At 48.7% G+C, this 17,642-nt stretch overlaps 1 protein-coding gene across 5 annotated transcripts in view; it reads left to right on the forward strand.

The window, feature by feature from the left end:
- LOC138755894 (nucleolar transcription factor 1-like) overlaps positions 1–16,375 on the forward strand; it is an 88,340-nt gene extending 71,965 nt beyond the window's left edge. For 3 of the 5 annotated variants that reach the window (XM_069922687.1, XM_069922689.1, XM_069922688.1), the window contains exons 12-19: positions 652–831; positions 1,172–1,282; positions 3,978–4,066; positions 4,789–4,978; positions 6,927–6,974; positions 13,973–14,041; positions 14,615–14,713; positions 14,916–16,375. In XM_069922687.1, the coding sequence (XP_069778788.1) occupies positions 652–831; positions 1,172–1,282; positions 3,978–4,066; positions 4,789–4,978; positions 6,927–6,974; positions 13,973–14,041; positions 14,615–14,713; positions 14,916–15,032 (903 nt within the window). In that variant the 3' untranslated portion in view covers positions 15,033–16,375. The remainder of the gene's footprint in view (positions 1–651; positions 832–1,171; positions 1,283–3,977; positions 4,067–4,788; positions 4,979–6,926; positions 6,975–13,972; positions 14,042–14,614; positions 14,714–14,915) is intronic. The other 2 variants (XM_069922690.1, XM_069922691.1) reach the window with 2 other exon arrangements.
- The last annotated feature ends 1,267 nt before the right edge of the window (positions 16,376–17,642 follow it).

Consider the following 17,642-nt stretch of genomic DNA (forward strand, 5'->3'; position numbering starts at 1 on the left):
TTTCATCCATGTAAGAGTCTCTTCAATGCCTCCACCACCACCCTCAGCAAGGCATTCCAGGCCCCACCTCTCATAGGAGGTAAGATACGTTACTGACGTTTTGGGCCTGAGCCCTTCCTCAAGGTTATAAACAAAGAAGAGGAAGGCATCAGAATAAAGACTGAAGATTTACAGGGGAAGGAGTCCAGGCCAACACAAGGTGTTAACTGGATATGATATGGCTGAAGAAATTCCTCGGCATCTCCGTTCTAAGTGGATACCCTTCAATCCTGAAGTTTTGCCCTCTTGTCCTGGATTCTCCCACTGTGGGAAACAACTTTTCCACATCTACTCTGTCCATGCCTTTCAACATTATAAAATGTTTCAATGGATTTCCCCCATCATTCTCCTAAATTCCATCTCCCTGATTGATTTGATCACCAGCAGATTTTAAGCCACCCAGAGGCCTCTGTCACCTCCCTCCACCCTGAAGCACATCCACCACAGATCCACCTAGCCTTGTGCCCAGCTTCCTGCCTCCCCCCTCTGTTGCTATCTCTTGTGGGACATGATTTCACTCTTGTGCTGTCCCCACACCTCACCCAGCCCTGCTTCTGCCCTGACCCCTCTGTGGCCTGTGCCCTTCTGAACCCTTCACTCCACGTTTTCTAGGAGAAATACAAGAAGATGGAAAGGGCTTTGAAGGCCGAACACGAGCAGAAAATGCAAAACTTCCTGAAGGAGCAGAAGGATGCCGGGATCCCGAGGAAATCCAGGCTGCCCGAGTCTCCCAAAACGGCCGAGGAGATCTGGGAACAGGCAGTGGTTGGGGATTACCTGGTGAAGCATCAGGTGAGCAGCCTATCCTGCCAAGCACTTGTCTGCATCTGGTTTCAGGACTGGAACATATTGCCTTTGCTTTGCCTTGTTCAGGTGATGGTGGACTGCCGTGGATTGCAGCAATCTCTGCAGTGAAAGTACACCCATAGTCTGTCATTTAGCGTCTGACCATTTCAGTAACATCTGGATTCCAAAATTCGCCAGTCACTGTCGGAGGTCCCAGAGTCAGTGATACAGCACCCCGCCTGAGCTGATCCAGCCTGTAACAAGGCATCTGGGTATGACCTCCACAAGGATTGGGCTGTTACTGAGGAGACCTTTCATTTTTATGCACTAATTTTCATGTCTACAGAACAACTGCAAGAAGGCGCAGTCAGCAATGGAGGCAGCGTGGAAGGCCATGGAGAAGGAGGAGAAGATCCTCTGGATTAAGAAGGCAGCTGACGATCAGAGAAGATACGAGGTATGTGCATCATCAGCTGTGCTCCCTGCACTCGGGCGTGAAGAAGGCAGACACAGGACCATGTGGTGGTTGGTCAGTCCTTTAGCCTACTCTTCTCATAAGAAATGATTGTTTGTCCAATCTTGTCTTCGACACCACTTTCCCGCTCCGTCCACATAACCTGTGCTGTGCTGTGAACATATATTCTCTGAGCGCTGCCACAGCACTATATGTTTTTGTAATCTTTATCATTTTAAGTATATTTAACAATCAACAACCAACAAAATACAAAACGTCAAGAAAACCCCTCACTCCAACCCCCCTCCCCCATGTAAGTCCAATTAAACAGAAACAACGAAGAAAAAGAAACATCCCGTTGCCGGTGTGTTCAGTAAAACACATGGAGTCACAAAAACACCACAATGTTCTAATCCCTCAGAGGTCCACTGGCTAGTCAGTAGTGATCATAACCCTATATTGGCACCATATGCTCTAAATAAGGCTGCCAGATTTTTTGGAGGATGTTATATCCCTTCCTGAGATTGTATGTGACCTTTTCAAGAGGAACGCAGTTGTTCATTTCTGAAGACCACTTATCAATGAGGAGAGGGGAGTCAGATTTCCATGTTACTGCTATACATTTCCTGACCACATGTAAGGCAATTTCTGTGAATTTAATTTGAGAATTAGTTAGTGATCTACAGCTGTGGTAAAGTTCCGCAGAAGACAAAGCTCTGGGTCCACTGGGAAGGTGACTGCCATGATCTTAGTTAGGATGTCGTAGAGTCCTATCTGAAGGGTCTCACCTTTGTGCAAAGCCAGGTAGAATGTAAAAAGGAACCGACCTCCACACCCCACCAAAAGCACATCTCTGCTCATTCGGGTTTATGTGGGTGTAATTTCTGTAGGGTGAGGTTCAGCTGATCGAGAAAATTATAATGGACCAGTCTATAGCAGGTGTTGGTATAGGGTGTCTTGCCACAAGCCGGCCCTCAGTTCAAATGGGGGTCGGTGTGAGTGACCCACAGAGGGATGCTGCCCATCTCTTGCAAATCAAAGCTTTCGCTTCAGTAACGTCAGTCTTTGTGCAATTGATTGTGCATCAATAGTGAAGTTCAGTTGAATAAACTCTGGGATAGTGGAGCCAGCACCGGGAACGTGGTCAAGGCAAATCCCAGTTGAGTGCTGACAATCCTGTCTGACCCGCTCTTGACCCCAGTGGTGGAAGACATCAGTTCAGGATGACCTTTGCCGGTGACACTAAATTGAATGGAAAAGCAAATTGTGCGTAGAGCACAGAGGATCAGATTATGATCTAAATGAGAAAGATTGCAGCTCACAAGTAGAGGGATCTGGCATAATCCTGTAAAGAGAGGTTTACTGGTGCAACAGGTCATCAAAAAGGCAAATGGGATGAATTTACGAGCAGGTTCTGCTTGAATCTTTTCTTCTTCTTTGGCTTGGCTTCGCAGACGAAGATTTATGGAGGGGTAAATGTCCACGTCAGCTGCAGGCTCGTTTGCGGCTGAGGACACACCAAGATTACTGTGTGCATTTCTGGTCACCTTGAGAAAGGATGCACTAACATAACATAATAACATAACAATTACAGCACGGAAACAGGCCATTAGGCCCTTCTAGTCCGCACCGAACCAAACACCCCTTTCTAGTCCCACCTCCCTGCACAATGCCCATAACCCTCCATCTTCTTCTCATCCATAGACCTGTCCAACCTTTTCTTAAATAATACAATTGACTCCGCCGCCACTATTTCTCCCGGAAGCTCATTCCACATGACTACCACTCTCTGAGTCAAGAAATTCCCCCTCATGTTACCTCTAAACCTCTGCCCCTTAATTCTTAACTCATGTCCTCTTGTTTTAATCTTTCCTCCTCTTAACGGAAATAGTCTATCCACATCCATTCTGTCTATCCCTTTCATAATCTTAAATACTTCTATCAAATCCCCTCTCAACCTTCTACGCTCCAAAGAATAAAGACCCAATCTGTCCAATCTCTGGCTCCAGCAATGAGGAGAGATCGAGTTGAAAGGGATGATACTCGCTGGATTTTGGAATAATGAGGGAATTATACAGAAATGGATGAAAGGGTAGATAAGTTGGAGGCGAGTAAGTTATTTCCACTGGGAGGTGAGACCACAGCCTCAAGATTCTGGGGTGTATATTTAGGACTGAGATGAAGAAGAACTGTTTTCCCAAGGAGAAGTAAATCTGTGGAATTCTCTGCTGAAGCAGCATTATTAAATATATGAGACAGAGAGAGATTTGCAGAGATGGGGAATTGAGGGTGATGGGGAACAGTTGGATAGGTGAAGGTTGTTGAATGGCAAAGCAGGCTCGACAATCTCCTGCTCCCGTTTCTGATGTAACCAGGTACTGCTCTCGTCCCTGTCGTTGAGTGCCTTTGCTCGGTGGTGATTGTACTGAGGAGTAGACTGTGAGTGAAGTCATTACATACATGTCTTCATTGTTGCAACACACTGATCCAAGTTTTAAACATATTTTGCCCTCTTGAAATTAGATAATACTCTGTGTAGTTGGTTTATTAGAGGTGGGGTATTAACTCTGTGAATCCACAACTGAGCAAGAGGGCTATAAGGTTCCCCACGATCCTCTACTCCCCCATTGCCTGCCCTGCTGCCCCATAGCCTGTCGTCATGGATGCGCCTACTGACGAGACTGCTGTTGTGTTACAGAGGGAACTGTCGGAAAGTCGGACTGTCATGGGAACCGCTCCCCCCACCAAGAAACGCAAATTTGATGGGGAGCCAAAAAAGCCACCGATGTAAGTGACTCACCTTCCTCCAATCAGAAACTGTCCTCGCCTTCCTCCAATTAGAGACCGTCCTAGCCTTCCTCCATTCAGAGACTGTCCTCTCCTTCCTCCAATCAGACATCGAGCCCCCCTCCCACCTAATTCCAATCGGAGACCAGCCACAGCATTCCTCCAATCAGTGTCCATCCAGTGTTCCTCCAATAGGTGTCTGCCTCCCCTCATTCCTCCAATTAGAGACCACCCCCCCCTCGTTTCTCCAAACAGAACCCTCCGAATTCTACCAATCTGGCACTGCATGCTGGATTCCACCAGTTGGAGGTAGGTGCCCACAGACCTGCCCCACTGTTCCTCCAATGACCATCAGTGTCTGCAGACAGCAGGCCAGTGCACCCTCCGCTCAGTCACGGCCAGTGCACCATGTCCCCATACTTAGTCACTGCCAGTGCCCCCGATCTGCGTTTCAGTCACTGCCAGAGCCCCACATTCCTGTACTTAGTCACTCCCAGTGCCTCGGATCCCCGTTTCAGTCACTCCCAGTGTCTCGGACCTGCGTTTCAGTCAGTGCCAGTGTTTCGGACCTGCGTTTCAGTCACTGCCAGTGTCTCGGACCTGCGTTTCAGTCACTGCCAGAGCCCCACATCCCCGTACTTAGTCACTGACAGATCCCAGTAACAAGCCCCCAGAGGCAATAGGCCAGACACTGATGACGGATGGCGCTTGTCCCCATGCAGGAGTGGATACCAGATGTTCTCCCAGGAGTTGCTGACGAGTGGAGAGCTCAACCACTTTGGGCTGAAGGAGAGGATGGTGGAAATCGGCAGGAGGTGGCAAAAACTGAGTCCAACCCAGAAAGATGTGTACAAGAAACAGGTGGAACAGCAGCAGCAGGAATACAAAGCTGTGCTGGACCTCTGGCTCAAGGTGGGCAGCATCTTGCATTCCCCACCTGTGTCACACAGCGCTCGCCTGTCCCCACCAGTATACAGTATACAGTTATACAGATAGACCCGTCCCCCCCAGTACTGTACCCCAGTGTTAGACAGATGGACCCATCCCCCCCAGTACTGTACCCCAGTGTTAGACAGATGGACCCATCCCCACCAGTACTGTACCCCAGTGTTATACAGATGGACCCGTCCCCCCAGTACTGTACCCCAGTGTTACACAGTGACAGGCCCATCCCCATCAGTACGGTACCCCAGTGTTATACAGATGGACCCGTCCCCCCAGTACTGTACCCCAGTGTTACACAGTGACAGGCCCATCCCCACCAGTACTGTACCCCAGTGTTATACAGATGGACCCGTCCCCCCAGTACTGTACCTCAGTGTTACACAGTGACAGGCCCATCCCCACCAGTACTCTACCCCAGTGTTACACAGTGACAGGCCCATCCCCACCAGTACTGTACCTCAGTGTTACACAGTGACAGGCCCATCCCCACCAGTACTGTACCCCAGTGTTACACAGTGACAGGCCCATCCCCACCAGTACTGTACCCCAGTGTTATACAGATAGACCCGTCCCCACCAGTACTGTACCCCAGTGTTACACAGTGACGGACCCGTCCCCACCAGTACTGTACCCCAGTGTTATACAGATGGACCCGTCCCCCCAGTACTGTACCCCAGTGTTATACAGATAGACCCGTCCCCACCAGTACTGTACCCCAGTGTTACACAGTGACGGACCCGTCCCCACCAGTACTGTACCCCAGTGTTACACAGTGACGGACCCATCCCCACCAGTACTGTGCCCCAGTGTTACACAGTGACAGGCCCATCCCCACCAGTACTGTACCCCAGTGTTACACAGTGACAGGCCCATCCCCACCAGTACTGTACCCCAGTGTTATACAGATAGACCCGTCCCCACCAGTACTGTACCCCAGTGTTACACAGTGACGGACCCATCCCCACCAGTACTGTACCCCAGTGTTACACAGTGACGGACCCATCCCCACCAGTACTGTACCCCAGTGTTACACAGTGACGGACCCATCCCCCCCAGTACTGTACCCCAGTGTTACACAGTGACGGACCCATCCCCACCAGTACTGTACCCCAGTGTTACACAGTGACGGACCCGTCCCCACCAGTACTGTACCCCAGTGTTACACAGTGACGGACCCATCCCCACCAGTACTGTACCCCAGTGTTACACAGTGACGGACCCATCCCCCCCAGTACTGTACCCCAGTGTTATACAGATAAGACCCGTCTACACCAGTACTGTACCCCAGTGTTATACAGATGGACCCGTCCCCCCCAGTACTGTACCCCAGTGTTACACAGTGACGGACCCATCCCCCCCAGTACTGTACCCCAGTGTTACACAGTGACGGACCTGTCCCCCCAGTACTGTACCCCAGTGTTACACAGTGACGGACCCATCCCCACCAGTACTGTATCCCAGTGTTATACAGATAGACCCGTCCCCCCAGTACTGTACCCCAGTGTTAGACAGATAGACCCGTCCCCACCAGTACTGTACCCCAGTGTTACACAGTGACGGACCCATCCCCACCAGTACTGTATCCCAGTGTTATACAGATAGACCCGTCCCCCCAGTACTGTACCCCAGTGTTAGACAGATAGACCCGTCCCCACCAGTACTGTACCCCAGTGTTATACAGATAGACCCGTCCCCCCAGTACTGTACCCCAGTGTTATACAGATGGACCCGTCCCCCCAGTACTGTACCCCAGTGTAATACAGTGACGGACCCATTCCCACCAGTACCGTACCCCAGTGTTACACAGTGATGTTCCCTCCCCCCCACTCCCCCCAGTGTTCTGGTGTTAAGGATTGAAATGGATTTATTTGCACCTTATGTAAATTTAAGCCGGGTGTCATTTCTTCTCTTCCAGTCTCTTTCTCCACAAGAGAGGGCCGTATACAATGAGTGCAGCGCCACCGTGAGTACCTGTCAGGAGCGGGTCTGATATCTTGGTAGAGTCCAGAAATGTGGGTTGAAGGGCCTCTTTTCATTGCTGGAAATCAGTGATATGAGAAGAGGGCGACAATGCAGGAAACCACAATGCCCGTCATTGTCAGGGTTTATCACCATCCTCACTGAGGCTGTGGACCCTCTCCAGACCTCCAAGGATGAGGTGTTTGCTGTCAAGCCAACAGACCCTTTGGCCCATCCTGCCCACAACGACTACAAGGTCCCACCTACACTTGTGCATTTGTCCCCATATCCCTCTCAACCCCTCCCGTTCCAGGTATTTGTCCAATTTGTTTCTTAAATGCTGCGATAATACCTGCCTTAGTCACCTTCTCTGGCCGCAGGTTTCTTGCACCCCCTGCATAATAATAAAAGGTGCTGGATGGACAGAATGGCCTGTCGCCTCCTTGTTTCCATGGTGGGTATCACCTCAGGGACTCTGCACACAGTGGCCAGTCCAATGTCTGGACGTGTTGGCTGGCCTGTGACATCCACGATTGGTTCATTCTTCATGTTCCAGTGAAATCTTTCACCAAGTTTCTGTTTAGTACAGCACACAGTGCAGGAACAGTGTTGCTCATTGTGGGGAGAGCATGGACTGATTGGCAGAATATTGTGATTGGGTGGTTTACCACAGGGTCGGGGTTGGGGCCACTTCTTTTTATGTTGGATAGTAATGATTTGGATGATGGAATGAATGGCCTAGTGGTCAAGTTTGCAGGTGATATGAAGGTGAGTCGAGGAGTTGACAGTGTAGAGGAAACACGGAGACTGCAGAAGGACTTCGCCAGATTAGGAGAACTTGGGAAATGGCAAATGAAATATAATGTTGGAAAGAGCACGGTCGTGCACTTTCGTAGAAAAAAATAAACAGACTATTTTCTAAGTGGGGAGAAAATTGAAAATCCCCAGATACAGAGGGACCTGGGAGTCCTCGTGCAGGAGCCTGAAGGTAAACCTGCAGGTTGAGTCGGTGGTGAAGAAGGCAAATGCGATGCTGGTTTTCAGTTCAGGAGGAATAGAAGATAAGGAAGGATAAGGAAGGATGTGCTAACGTTGGAGAGGGTTCAGAGGAGGATCACAAGGATGATTCTGGGAATTAAAGGATATAAATAAGGAGGTAGTGAAATGGATTTAGGAATGGTTGGATGGGAGGTGTCAGAGAGTAGTGGTAGAAAATTGTTTGTCAAATTGGAGGCCGGTGACTAGTGGAGTTCCTCAGGGTTTAAACTAATTTGGCAGGGGGGTGGGAACCTGTATGATAGGGCAAAGGACAGAAAAGATAAAACAGGAAAAGTTAGGTTAGGCAGCGAAAGTAAAAAATCAGAAAGAGCAAGGAGGGTGAAAAAAGAAAATCTGAAGGCTTTATATCTTAATGCAAGAAGCATTCGGAACAAGGTAGATGAATTAGCTGTGGAAATTGAGATAAACAAATATGATTTGATTGGGATTACAGAAACATGGCTGCAGGGTGGGCAAGCCTGGGAACTTAACATCCCGGGGTATACGATATTTAGGAGGGATCGGCAAGAAAGAAAAGGGGGTGGGGTAGTATTGATGGTGAGAGAAGGGACTGACACAATTGACAGGAAGGATATTAACTCAGAAGATGCGGAATCTACATGGGTAGAACTGAGGAATAGCAAGGGGCGGAAAACGTTAGTGGGGGTGGTATATAGGCCTCCAAATAGTAGTGTAGAGGTGAGGGAAGGCATTAAAAGAGAAATTAGAAAAGCGTGCAATAAGGGAACAGCCGTCATCATGGGAGACTTTAATTTACATATAGATTGGACTAGTCAAATTGGTAAAAATACTGAGGAGGAGGAATTCCTTGAATGTTTACGGGACGGTTATCTAGACCAATATGTCGAGGAACCAACTCGGGAGCAGGCCATTTTAGATTGGGTATTATGCAATGATAAGGGGCTAATCAACAATCTTGTTGTACGAGGCCCTTTGGGTAGGAGCGATCACAATATGATCGAATTCTCACTCGACATGGAGAGTGAAGAAATTAAAACCGAGACTAAGGTCCTGAATTTAAATAAAGGGAATTATGATGGTATGAGACGGGAGTTGAGTAAGATTGATTGGGTGGTGTTTATGGGGGAGAGTTGACTGTGGAAATGACAATGGAAAGCATTCACAGATCTAATGGAGAAATTGCAAAAATCGTTTATACCGGTTTGGCATAAAAATAAACCAAAAAAGGTGACTCAACCGTGAATAACAAGGGAAATTAGAGACAGCATTGGGTCCAAAGAGAGAGCATATCAATTGGCCAAAAAAAGTACCGCAACCGAAGACTGGGAGCAGTTCAAGATGCACCAAAGGAGGACAAAGGAATTAATCAAGAGGGCAAAAATAAATTACGAAAGTAAGCTTGCGGCAAATATAAAAACCAACTGCAAAAGCTTTTATAAATATGTCAAGAGGAAAAGATTGGTGAAATCCAGAGTAGGTCCCTTGCAGTCGGAATCAGGGGAATATATAATGGGGAATAAGGAGATGACAGACCAATTAAATCCTTACTTTAGTTCTGTTTTTACAAGAGAGGATACAAATAACCTCCCAAGGACGTTGGGAAACATAGAGACTAATGCAAGGGAGGAACTGAAAGAAATCAGTATCTCTAAGGACATGGTCTTGGGGAAATTGATGGGATTGAAGGCCGATAAATCCCAAGGGCCTGATAATCTACATCCTAGGGTACTCAAGGAAGTGGCCATTCAGATAGCAGATGCTTTAAGAATTATTTTCCAGAACTTGATAGACTCAGGATCAGTACCCATGGATTGGAGGGTAGCTAATGTTACCCCACTATTTAAAAAGGGGGGTAGAGAAAAAGCGGGGAATTATAGGCCGGTGAGCCTTACATCAGTAGTGGGCAAAATGATGGAATCCATTATTAAGGATGTAATAGCGGAGCATATGAATAGCAGAGAAGGGATCGGACGGAGTCAACATGGATTTACAAAAGGTAAATCGTGCTTGACAAATCTATTGGAATTCTTTGAGATGGTGACAGGTAAAATAGATGGGGGAGAGCCAGTGGATGTGGTGTACCTGGATTTCCAAAAGGCCTTCGATAAGGTCCCACATAAACGACTGGCTTCCAAAATCAAGGCTCATGGGATTGGGGGAAAAGTATTGATATGGATTGAGAACTGGCTGGCAGGTAGAAGACAGAGAGTTGGGATAAATGGCTCATTTTCTGAGTGGCAGGGGATGACCAGTGGGGTGCCACAGGGATCTGTACTGGGACCCCAGCTGTTCACAATTTACGTTAATGATCCGGATGAGGGGATTGGATGTAATATCTCCAAATTTGCAGATGACACTAAGCTAGGAGGGGTTGTGTGCACGGGAGTGAGGGTCAGGAAGCTCCAGTGTGATTTGGATAAATTGAGGGACTGGGCAGGTCCATGGCAAATGCACTACAATGTGGATCAATGTGAGGTTATCCACTTTGGTAATACAAACTGGAGGGCAGATTACTATTTGAATGGCAATCGATTAAGAGATGGGGAAGTGCAGAGAGACCTAGGGGTACTTGTACATCAGTCTCTGAAGGCGAGCATGCAGGTACAGCAGGCGGTTCAAAAGGCAAATGGTATGTTGGCCTTCATATCAAGAGGGTTTGAGTCTAGGAATAAGGATACCTTACTGCAGCTGTACAGGGCCTTGGTGAGACCCCACCTGGAGTATTGTGTGCAGTTTTGGTCACCTTATCTAAGGAAGGATGTTCTTGCAATGGAGGGAGTGCAGAGGCGATTCACCAGGCTGATACCTGGAATGGCAGGAATGACTTAGGAGGAAAGATTGCGCAAATTGGGATTGTACTCGCTGGAGTTTAGAAGATTGAGAGGGGATCTCATAGAGACCTATAAAATTCTGGCAGGACTGGACAGAATGGATGCAGATGGGATGTTTCCCATGATGGGAAAATCCAGAACCCGGGGCCATGGTTTGAGGATAATAGGCAAACCATTTAGGACCGAGATGAGGAGGAATTTCTTGACCCAGAGGGTGGTGAATCTGTGGAATTCATTGCCACAGAGGGCAGTAGAGGCAGGTTCATTAAATCTATTTAAGAGGGAATTAGATCTATTTCTTCAGTATAAGGGTATTAAAGGTTACGGAGAGAAGGCGGGGACGGGGTACTGAACTTTAAGATCAGCCATGATCTCGTTGAATTGCGGAGCAGGCTCGAAGGGTCAAAAGATCTACTCCTGCTCCTATCTTCTATGTTTCTATGGATCGGTCCTTGGTTCACTATTGTTTGTTTTATATATATTAACGATCTAGAAGAAGGGATGGTGAATTGGATAAGTAAGTTTGCAGATGATACAAAGATTGGTGGTGTGGACAGTGAGGAAGATTACTGTAGCTTAAAAGCTAGAGGAGTGGGCTGAGAAATGGCTGATGGAATTTAATGCGGATAAGTGTGAAGTGTTGCATTTTGGAAAGGCAAATCTAAATAGGTCATATACATTAAATGGTCGGCTATTGAGATGTGCAGAGCCACAAAGGGATTTAGGAGTTGTGGTAAATAGTACCCTCTAGGCTGATACTCAGGTAGATGGTGTGGTGAAGAAGGCATTTGGAATGTTGGCCTTCATAAATCGGAATATTGAATTCAAGAGTAGGGAGGTTATGATGAAATTGTACAAGGCATTGGTGAGGCCAAATTTGGAGTACTGTGTACAGTTTTGGTCACCAAATTATAGGAAAGATATAAACAAAATAGAGAGAGTGCAGAGAAGGTTCACGAGAATGTTGACATGATGTCAGGGTTTGAGTTACAGAGAAAGGTTGAGCAGCCTGGGGCTTTTTTCTCTGGAGCGTAGAAGATTGAGGGGGGATTTGATGGAGGTGTTCAAGATTTTAAAAGGGACAGAGAGAGTCAACATGGATAGGCTTTTTCAATTAAGAGTGGGGGATATTCAAACCGGAGGCCATGGTTTGAGATTGCAGGGGGAAAATTATAAGGGGAATACGAGAGGAAATTTCTTCACGCAAAGGGTGGTTGGGATGTGGAATAAACTTCCGGCGGAGGTGGTTGAAGCAAGGACGTTATTTACATTTAAGGAAAGACTGGATAATTACATGGAGGGGAGAGGATTGGAGGGGTATGGACCAGGTGCTGGTCAGTGGGATGAGGAGGGTGGGGATTTGTTCTGCCGTGGACTAGAAGGAGTCCCAAAGGAGTGTTTGACAGCTCTTGGCCTGGACTCATTGGAATTTAGGAGAATGAGGGGGAATCTCATTGAAACATTTTGAATGTGAAAAGGTGTGGGCAGAGTGGTGGGAGAGTCCAGGACAAGAGGGCACAACTTCAGGATTGAAGGCTGCCCGCTTAGAACAGAGATGTAGAAGAATGTGAAGGCAGTGAATCTGTGGAATTTGTTGCTTCAGGTGGTTGTGGAGGCCGGGACGTTAGGTATGTTTAAGGCAGAGACTGATCGATTCTTGATTAGCCACGTCATCAAAGGTTATGGGGAAAAGGGCAGGCAGTGGGGCTGAGTGGGAAAATGGATCAGCTCATGTTTAAATGGAGGGTCAGTCTCGATGGGCTGATACATAAATTGGGGGTTGTCCAGTATTTGAACCCAGGACCGCTCCCCAGCAGCAATTGGGAGGCACACAAATGAATGAATGAAGTTTCACACAAAATTTATTAACCAAACTAGCAATAATAAAATGAACTCACTAAACTTAATGCCTGAACACCAGCCTTAATGGCAACTCAATATCAACAGCAAACTAATTATACAGTGTATGAGGAAAAAACCCAGACCATTACAGTCCAGCCTGAAATGCCCCAAAACTCACCAAACTTCCCAAAAACAATCCATAAAAGCAAAACCCCCCCACACCAGTCGTGTCAAGTCTTGGGAAGACGAGGCTGTTTTGGGGCTGGAATGGGGCTACCACTGCCCTTCACTTCCTTTATCCAGGCATTTCCACAATGACCTCCTGGTCATGAGATGAGGGTCACGCCTCCAAAGCTTAGTGTAGGGTTCACAGGTGCCTTTCTGGGGCCCAAGTCCTCTTCCTTGAGAGTGGACAGGAGAGGCCCTGGTTGGTCCTGCGCACTCCACCAACGAGCCTCTCCACAACGAGCACTCTGGACTCTGCCCGGCGCTGCCTCCAGCTCTCCCCATTGGTGGAGAGGTTAGCAACTGCAGGCTCGCGCTGTCAAAGCCCCCTAGTGGCAGCCCAGCGCTACCACAGCGATCAAACCCCTGCAGTAAGTCGAGGTGCGTAATAGTGGGGCTGAGTGGGAAAGTGGATCAGCTCATGATTGAATGGTGGGACAGACTCGAGAGGCTGAATGGCCTATTTCTGCTCTAGTGTCCTATGGCTGATGACAACCATGTTGCTAATCCCTCCAACTCCTGCCTGTTGCCTGTGTCTCTCAAGGCACCCACCACTCAACGTTACTGTATACCTGCTTCCCTCGACTTCCAGCACTCTCTGAAGAAAGCAAAAGGCACCCCATTCACCCCCTTTACACTTACCCCATCTCATGTAAACGTGTGTCATTAATTACCCTGACAAGTGCTGGTGCTACTGCCTTCTGTAAACGAGGAGACGCTGGAAGGCCTCAGTAGGTCAGGCTGCATCCGTGGAGAGAAATGGTCAGTCAGCACTTTGGGTCGGGATTTTGTGTGGGGACTAATGGAGGAAGTGAGAAAATCTCTGAACCAAGGTTCCTTATCCCCATTGTCAGCCTTTAATACTGACAGGAACATACAAAATGTACTCTCAAAATGCCACCCTGAAGGTGTCCCACCTGCCAAGCACACCTCCTTCATCAAAATGCCCTCCCTGAGCTTCTCCCTGCTCATTACCTCCATGGGTTTCGATGACACCAGGCTGGGGTTCCCTCCCTTTGTAGCACATGGATTCTGGGACCCATCAGTAGTGATCCACCTCTCACCCTCTCCCCCTTTGTTCCAGAAGCGCAAGGGTCCGGGCAAGACCGAGGGTCCCTCAGCCAAAACACAGGCCAGGGAGCAACTCAGTTCGGTGAGTCCCCACGTCCACCGGCTGGTGGGGATCGAATAGTCCCACCCACTCCCTGCTCACCTGACAGTTTACCCCCCACACTCCCTACTCTGCCCTCACCCAGCAATTCATTCCCATTCCCCCCCCTCAACCAGCAGTTCACTTCAACCCCACCCTCAATCCTCCACACTCCCTATCCCCCTCACCCAGCGGTTCACTCCCTCTCAGTCTCCCAATTCCCCCCTCACCCGGTGGTTCAACCCACACTCCCAACTCTGCCCTCACCCAGTAGTTCACCTTCAACGCCATCCTCAATCCCCCACGCTCCCTACCCCCCTCACCTAGCGGTTCACCCACTTTCCCTACCAACCCTCACCCAGTGGTTCTCTCTCACCCCCACCCACACACCCTATCACTGACCCTCAAACACACCCCATCTCTCACCACCCCCCCCCACATTCCCACCTCCATCATTCACACTCCATCCTGCACATCCCCCCCCCCCCCCCCCCCCCACCTGCCCATCCCTCCCCAACATCTCTCCCATCCCTAACCTTTCCCTGCAACCACTGAACCAACACTGTTGTCCTTCAGGACTCCGAGGACCTCGAGAGGAGCAACTCCTCTGAGTCTGAAGAGGACGGAGTGAATTCGTCTGGGACGTCTGACAGCGGATCGGACAGCGATGAGATGGTGAGATGTTCCTCTGGCCGCTGGTGCAACCCATCCCCACCCCTTCCTGCTGACATCCTGGTGCAGCCTGCAAGGAGGGTGGTTCATCGAGGGAGGGTGGCTCGGTGGCGGATGGGGAGGGAGCAGGTGGGTGGGGAGGGGGAAGGGAATGGGGAGGGGCTCTCAGGAGTGAAGTTTTGACCCAGTTCCTGTTTCTCTGTAGAATGAGGACGACGAAGATGAGGACAATGAAGAGGAGAAATCCGATACCTCCTCCTCCTCCTCCTCCACTTCTTCCTCCTCCTCGGAAGCTGAGGATTCAGACTCGGACTCCGACTGATGCCTGCCTCAAGGGTGCCAGCAGTGGACAGGTGGAGGGAAGGTCACTGGGCTCCTGTTGCCGTGGTCTGTGGTCTCTGCACCCCTCATGTCAGCTCACCTGCCGTGGGTCCAAGGCATGACCCTACCTCACCATGAAACCTTTCCCAACCAGCCAATGGACTGCTGCATGACGCAGACTCACTCCACGTGATCCACAAGCAGTCAGTTTCTCAGTGATGGTTTTATCTGTGAGCCCTTCACTCCCAGGATGTGTTCAACTCTTGCCCCAAAGTGTCTCCACACTTCACCATCTGCAATCCGATCCTGGCGAGTGTGGGGTGAAGGGAGCAAGAATTCATGAGGGACATCCCGAGAGAGATTGGTCTCTGGGAAACAAGGCTGATTTGTTGCTGTGGTCTGTCTGTTTGTTGGTTGAAGTCACCGCACCACAAGGCGTTTCTGTGCTGATTGTTCCTTGCTTTGTGTTCAGCTTCCCCCCTGGTCACTTGCCAGCATGTACCAGGCAGGCTCTGGGTTATTGAGAGGGTGTGGGCCATGCCGGCAGGGATTGCCCATCTCCAGTCGGTGCTGAGAAGTGGGAGGGAGGCACTTTGCAGAAGTGAGGGGGCTTCTGCAGTGTGGAGCATTGATTCAGTGTTGGAGGCTGCAGGTGTGGGAGGTGATATACCAGGAACTGTGGGCACTGGTGGTGAGGGAGTGCATGCTCTGCAGTGCAGGGTACTCTGTCCGCGACAGTGTTGAGCCTCAGTTCCACCTGGCCTCACTTGGGCAAGAGGAGAGTTCCATCGCACTTCAGTTGTGGATGGTGGCAGGGCCCTGGGCAATGGTTGGAGGCTAATCAAGTCAGGGTCGGCAGAGAGAGGACCCACCATCCCATTCCCTCTTCCCATAAATCATGATTGATTCAGTGCAATGTTGAAGGGTGGAGAGACTTCAATTACTGAACATTAAGTGTGTTCACTTCCCTATGGGTATCATTCCCCTTCATGTAAAGGACCACACAGACATCCCAATCCCAATGTCAAACCCTCCATACTGGGTCACAGGCTACACACTTGGATTTACTTAAAGTTTGTGTCTGAAAGTTAGACTTTTTTGCACCAGTTTTGTGTGTGGAAAATTGCTTCACAAAAAATTCCAGAGCCATGGAGAGAAGCTTCCAGAATTTGACCAGAGCTTGCCTCAGATGACCTGTGGAAACCAGTTCCGAGCATCCAGACCTTGGGAAGAAGGTTCCACGTTCCATGTGGACTTTGGTGGTTGGAGAAAGTGTCTGACGTGGGTTCAGATGCTAACCACAGCAGCAGGTACCTTCACAATAAACCTCGGTTGAAAACGGCATCTGGTGTTAAACAGACTTTCACACAAAATCAACGCAAGCTCAACACTTGCTCCTGGGTTGAAGCTAAAATGTCAGCCATGAAGTCTCAGTGAAAGTCATGTTTGCACCAACTCATCTAGTGCAGACAGGCACAAGGTTCTTCTGAGCACCATTTGTTTGAGAAGCAGGAGAGGCCATTCACCATCATATAGTGTGAAAAAGCCCAACCCGACCAAAATGGTTCATTTCTCTTTAGACCAGTGGTTCTCAACCTTTTTTCCCCACTCAGATACTTCAAATGATCCCTTACTAACCAGAGAGCTCATGGCATGGGATGCCAAAGGTGCTCTGTGGTATGTGAGTGGAAAGAAAGGTTGAGAACCGCTTGCTCTCAGTTTAAGTCTAAACTCATCCTATCCATGGACCTGTTTTTTCTGCTTAAACTGCAATAGTTACTGCCTCAACAACCTTTAGCATCCGTTCCATACACCCACTACCCTCTGTAAAAACATTATCCTCTCAGGTTCCTATTAAATCTTACCCCCCCCCCCCCCCCCCACGCCACCTTAAACCCATGTCTTCTGGTTACCAGTTCCCCTACTCTGGGCAGAAGACTGCGTTCACCCGACCCACCCCTCACCCTCCTGTGTCACTATAGAGGTAACTGTAAAGCTACCACAGCATCAACATCCTGGGTTACAATCCAACATGGCTTCCTCCCATATTCCAAAACATTGACATATGGGCAGCACAAGCTCGTGGCCTGGAAGACCCTGTCATCTTCTATCATTAAGCTAAAACCCCCTGCCTTCTCACCCTCTCCCCTCAGATAGCTTGGATGAAATAAACAATTGTACATCCCAGTTTGTAAAAAGAATAAATCAAGGAAGGACGTGCATCGTGGCTAACAAGGGAGATCAGGGAGAGGATCAAATTCTAGGAAGCAGCATATAAACTAGCTGGAAAAAGCAGTATTCCTGAGGACTGGGAGAAATTCAGGGTTCAACAGAGGAGGGCAAAAGGATTCATGAAGAAAGGGAAAAGTGGTTATGAGAGAAAGCTGGCAGGGAACATAAAACATGATTTTAAATGCTTTTATAGATATAAAAAAGAAACAGGTGCATTGATCATGGGGAACAAGGACATGACAAACCAATTGAATAACTACTTTAGTTCTGTCTTCACTAAGGAAAACAAATAATCTTCAGGAAATAGTAGGGGACCGAGGATCTAATGTGAGGGAAGGGCTGAAAGAAATAATGTAAGTGGAGAGGTTGTGTTGGGTAA

This window comes from Narcine bancroftii, chromosome 2, assembly GCF_036971445.1.
Source record: "Narcine bancroftii isolate sNarBan1 chromosome 2, sNarBan1.hap1, whole genome shotgun sequence".
NCBI classification, from domain to species: domain Eukaryota; kingdom Metazoa; phylum Chordata; class Chondrichthyes; order Torpediniformes; family Narcinidae; genus Narcine; species Narcine bancroftii.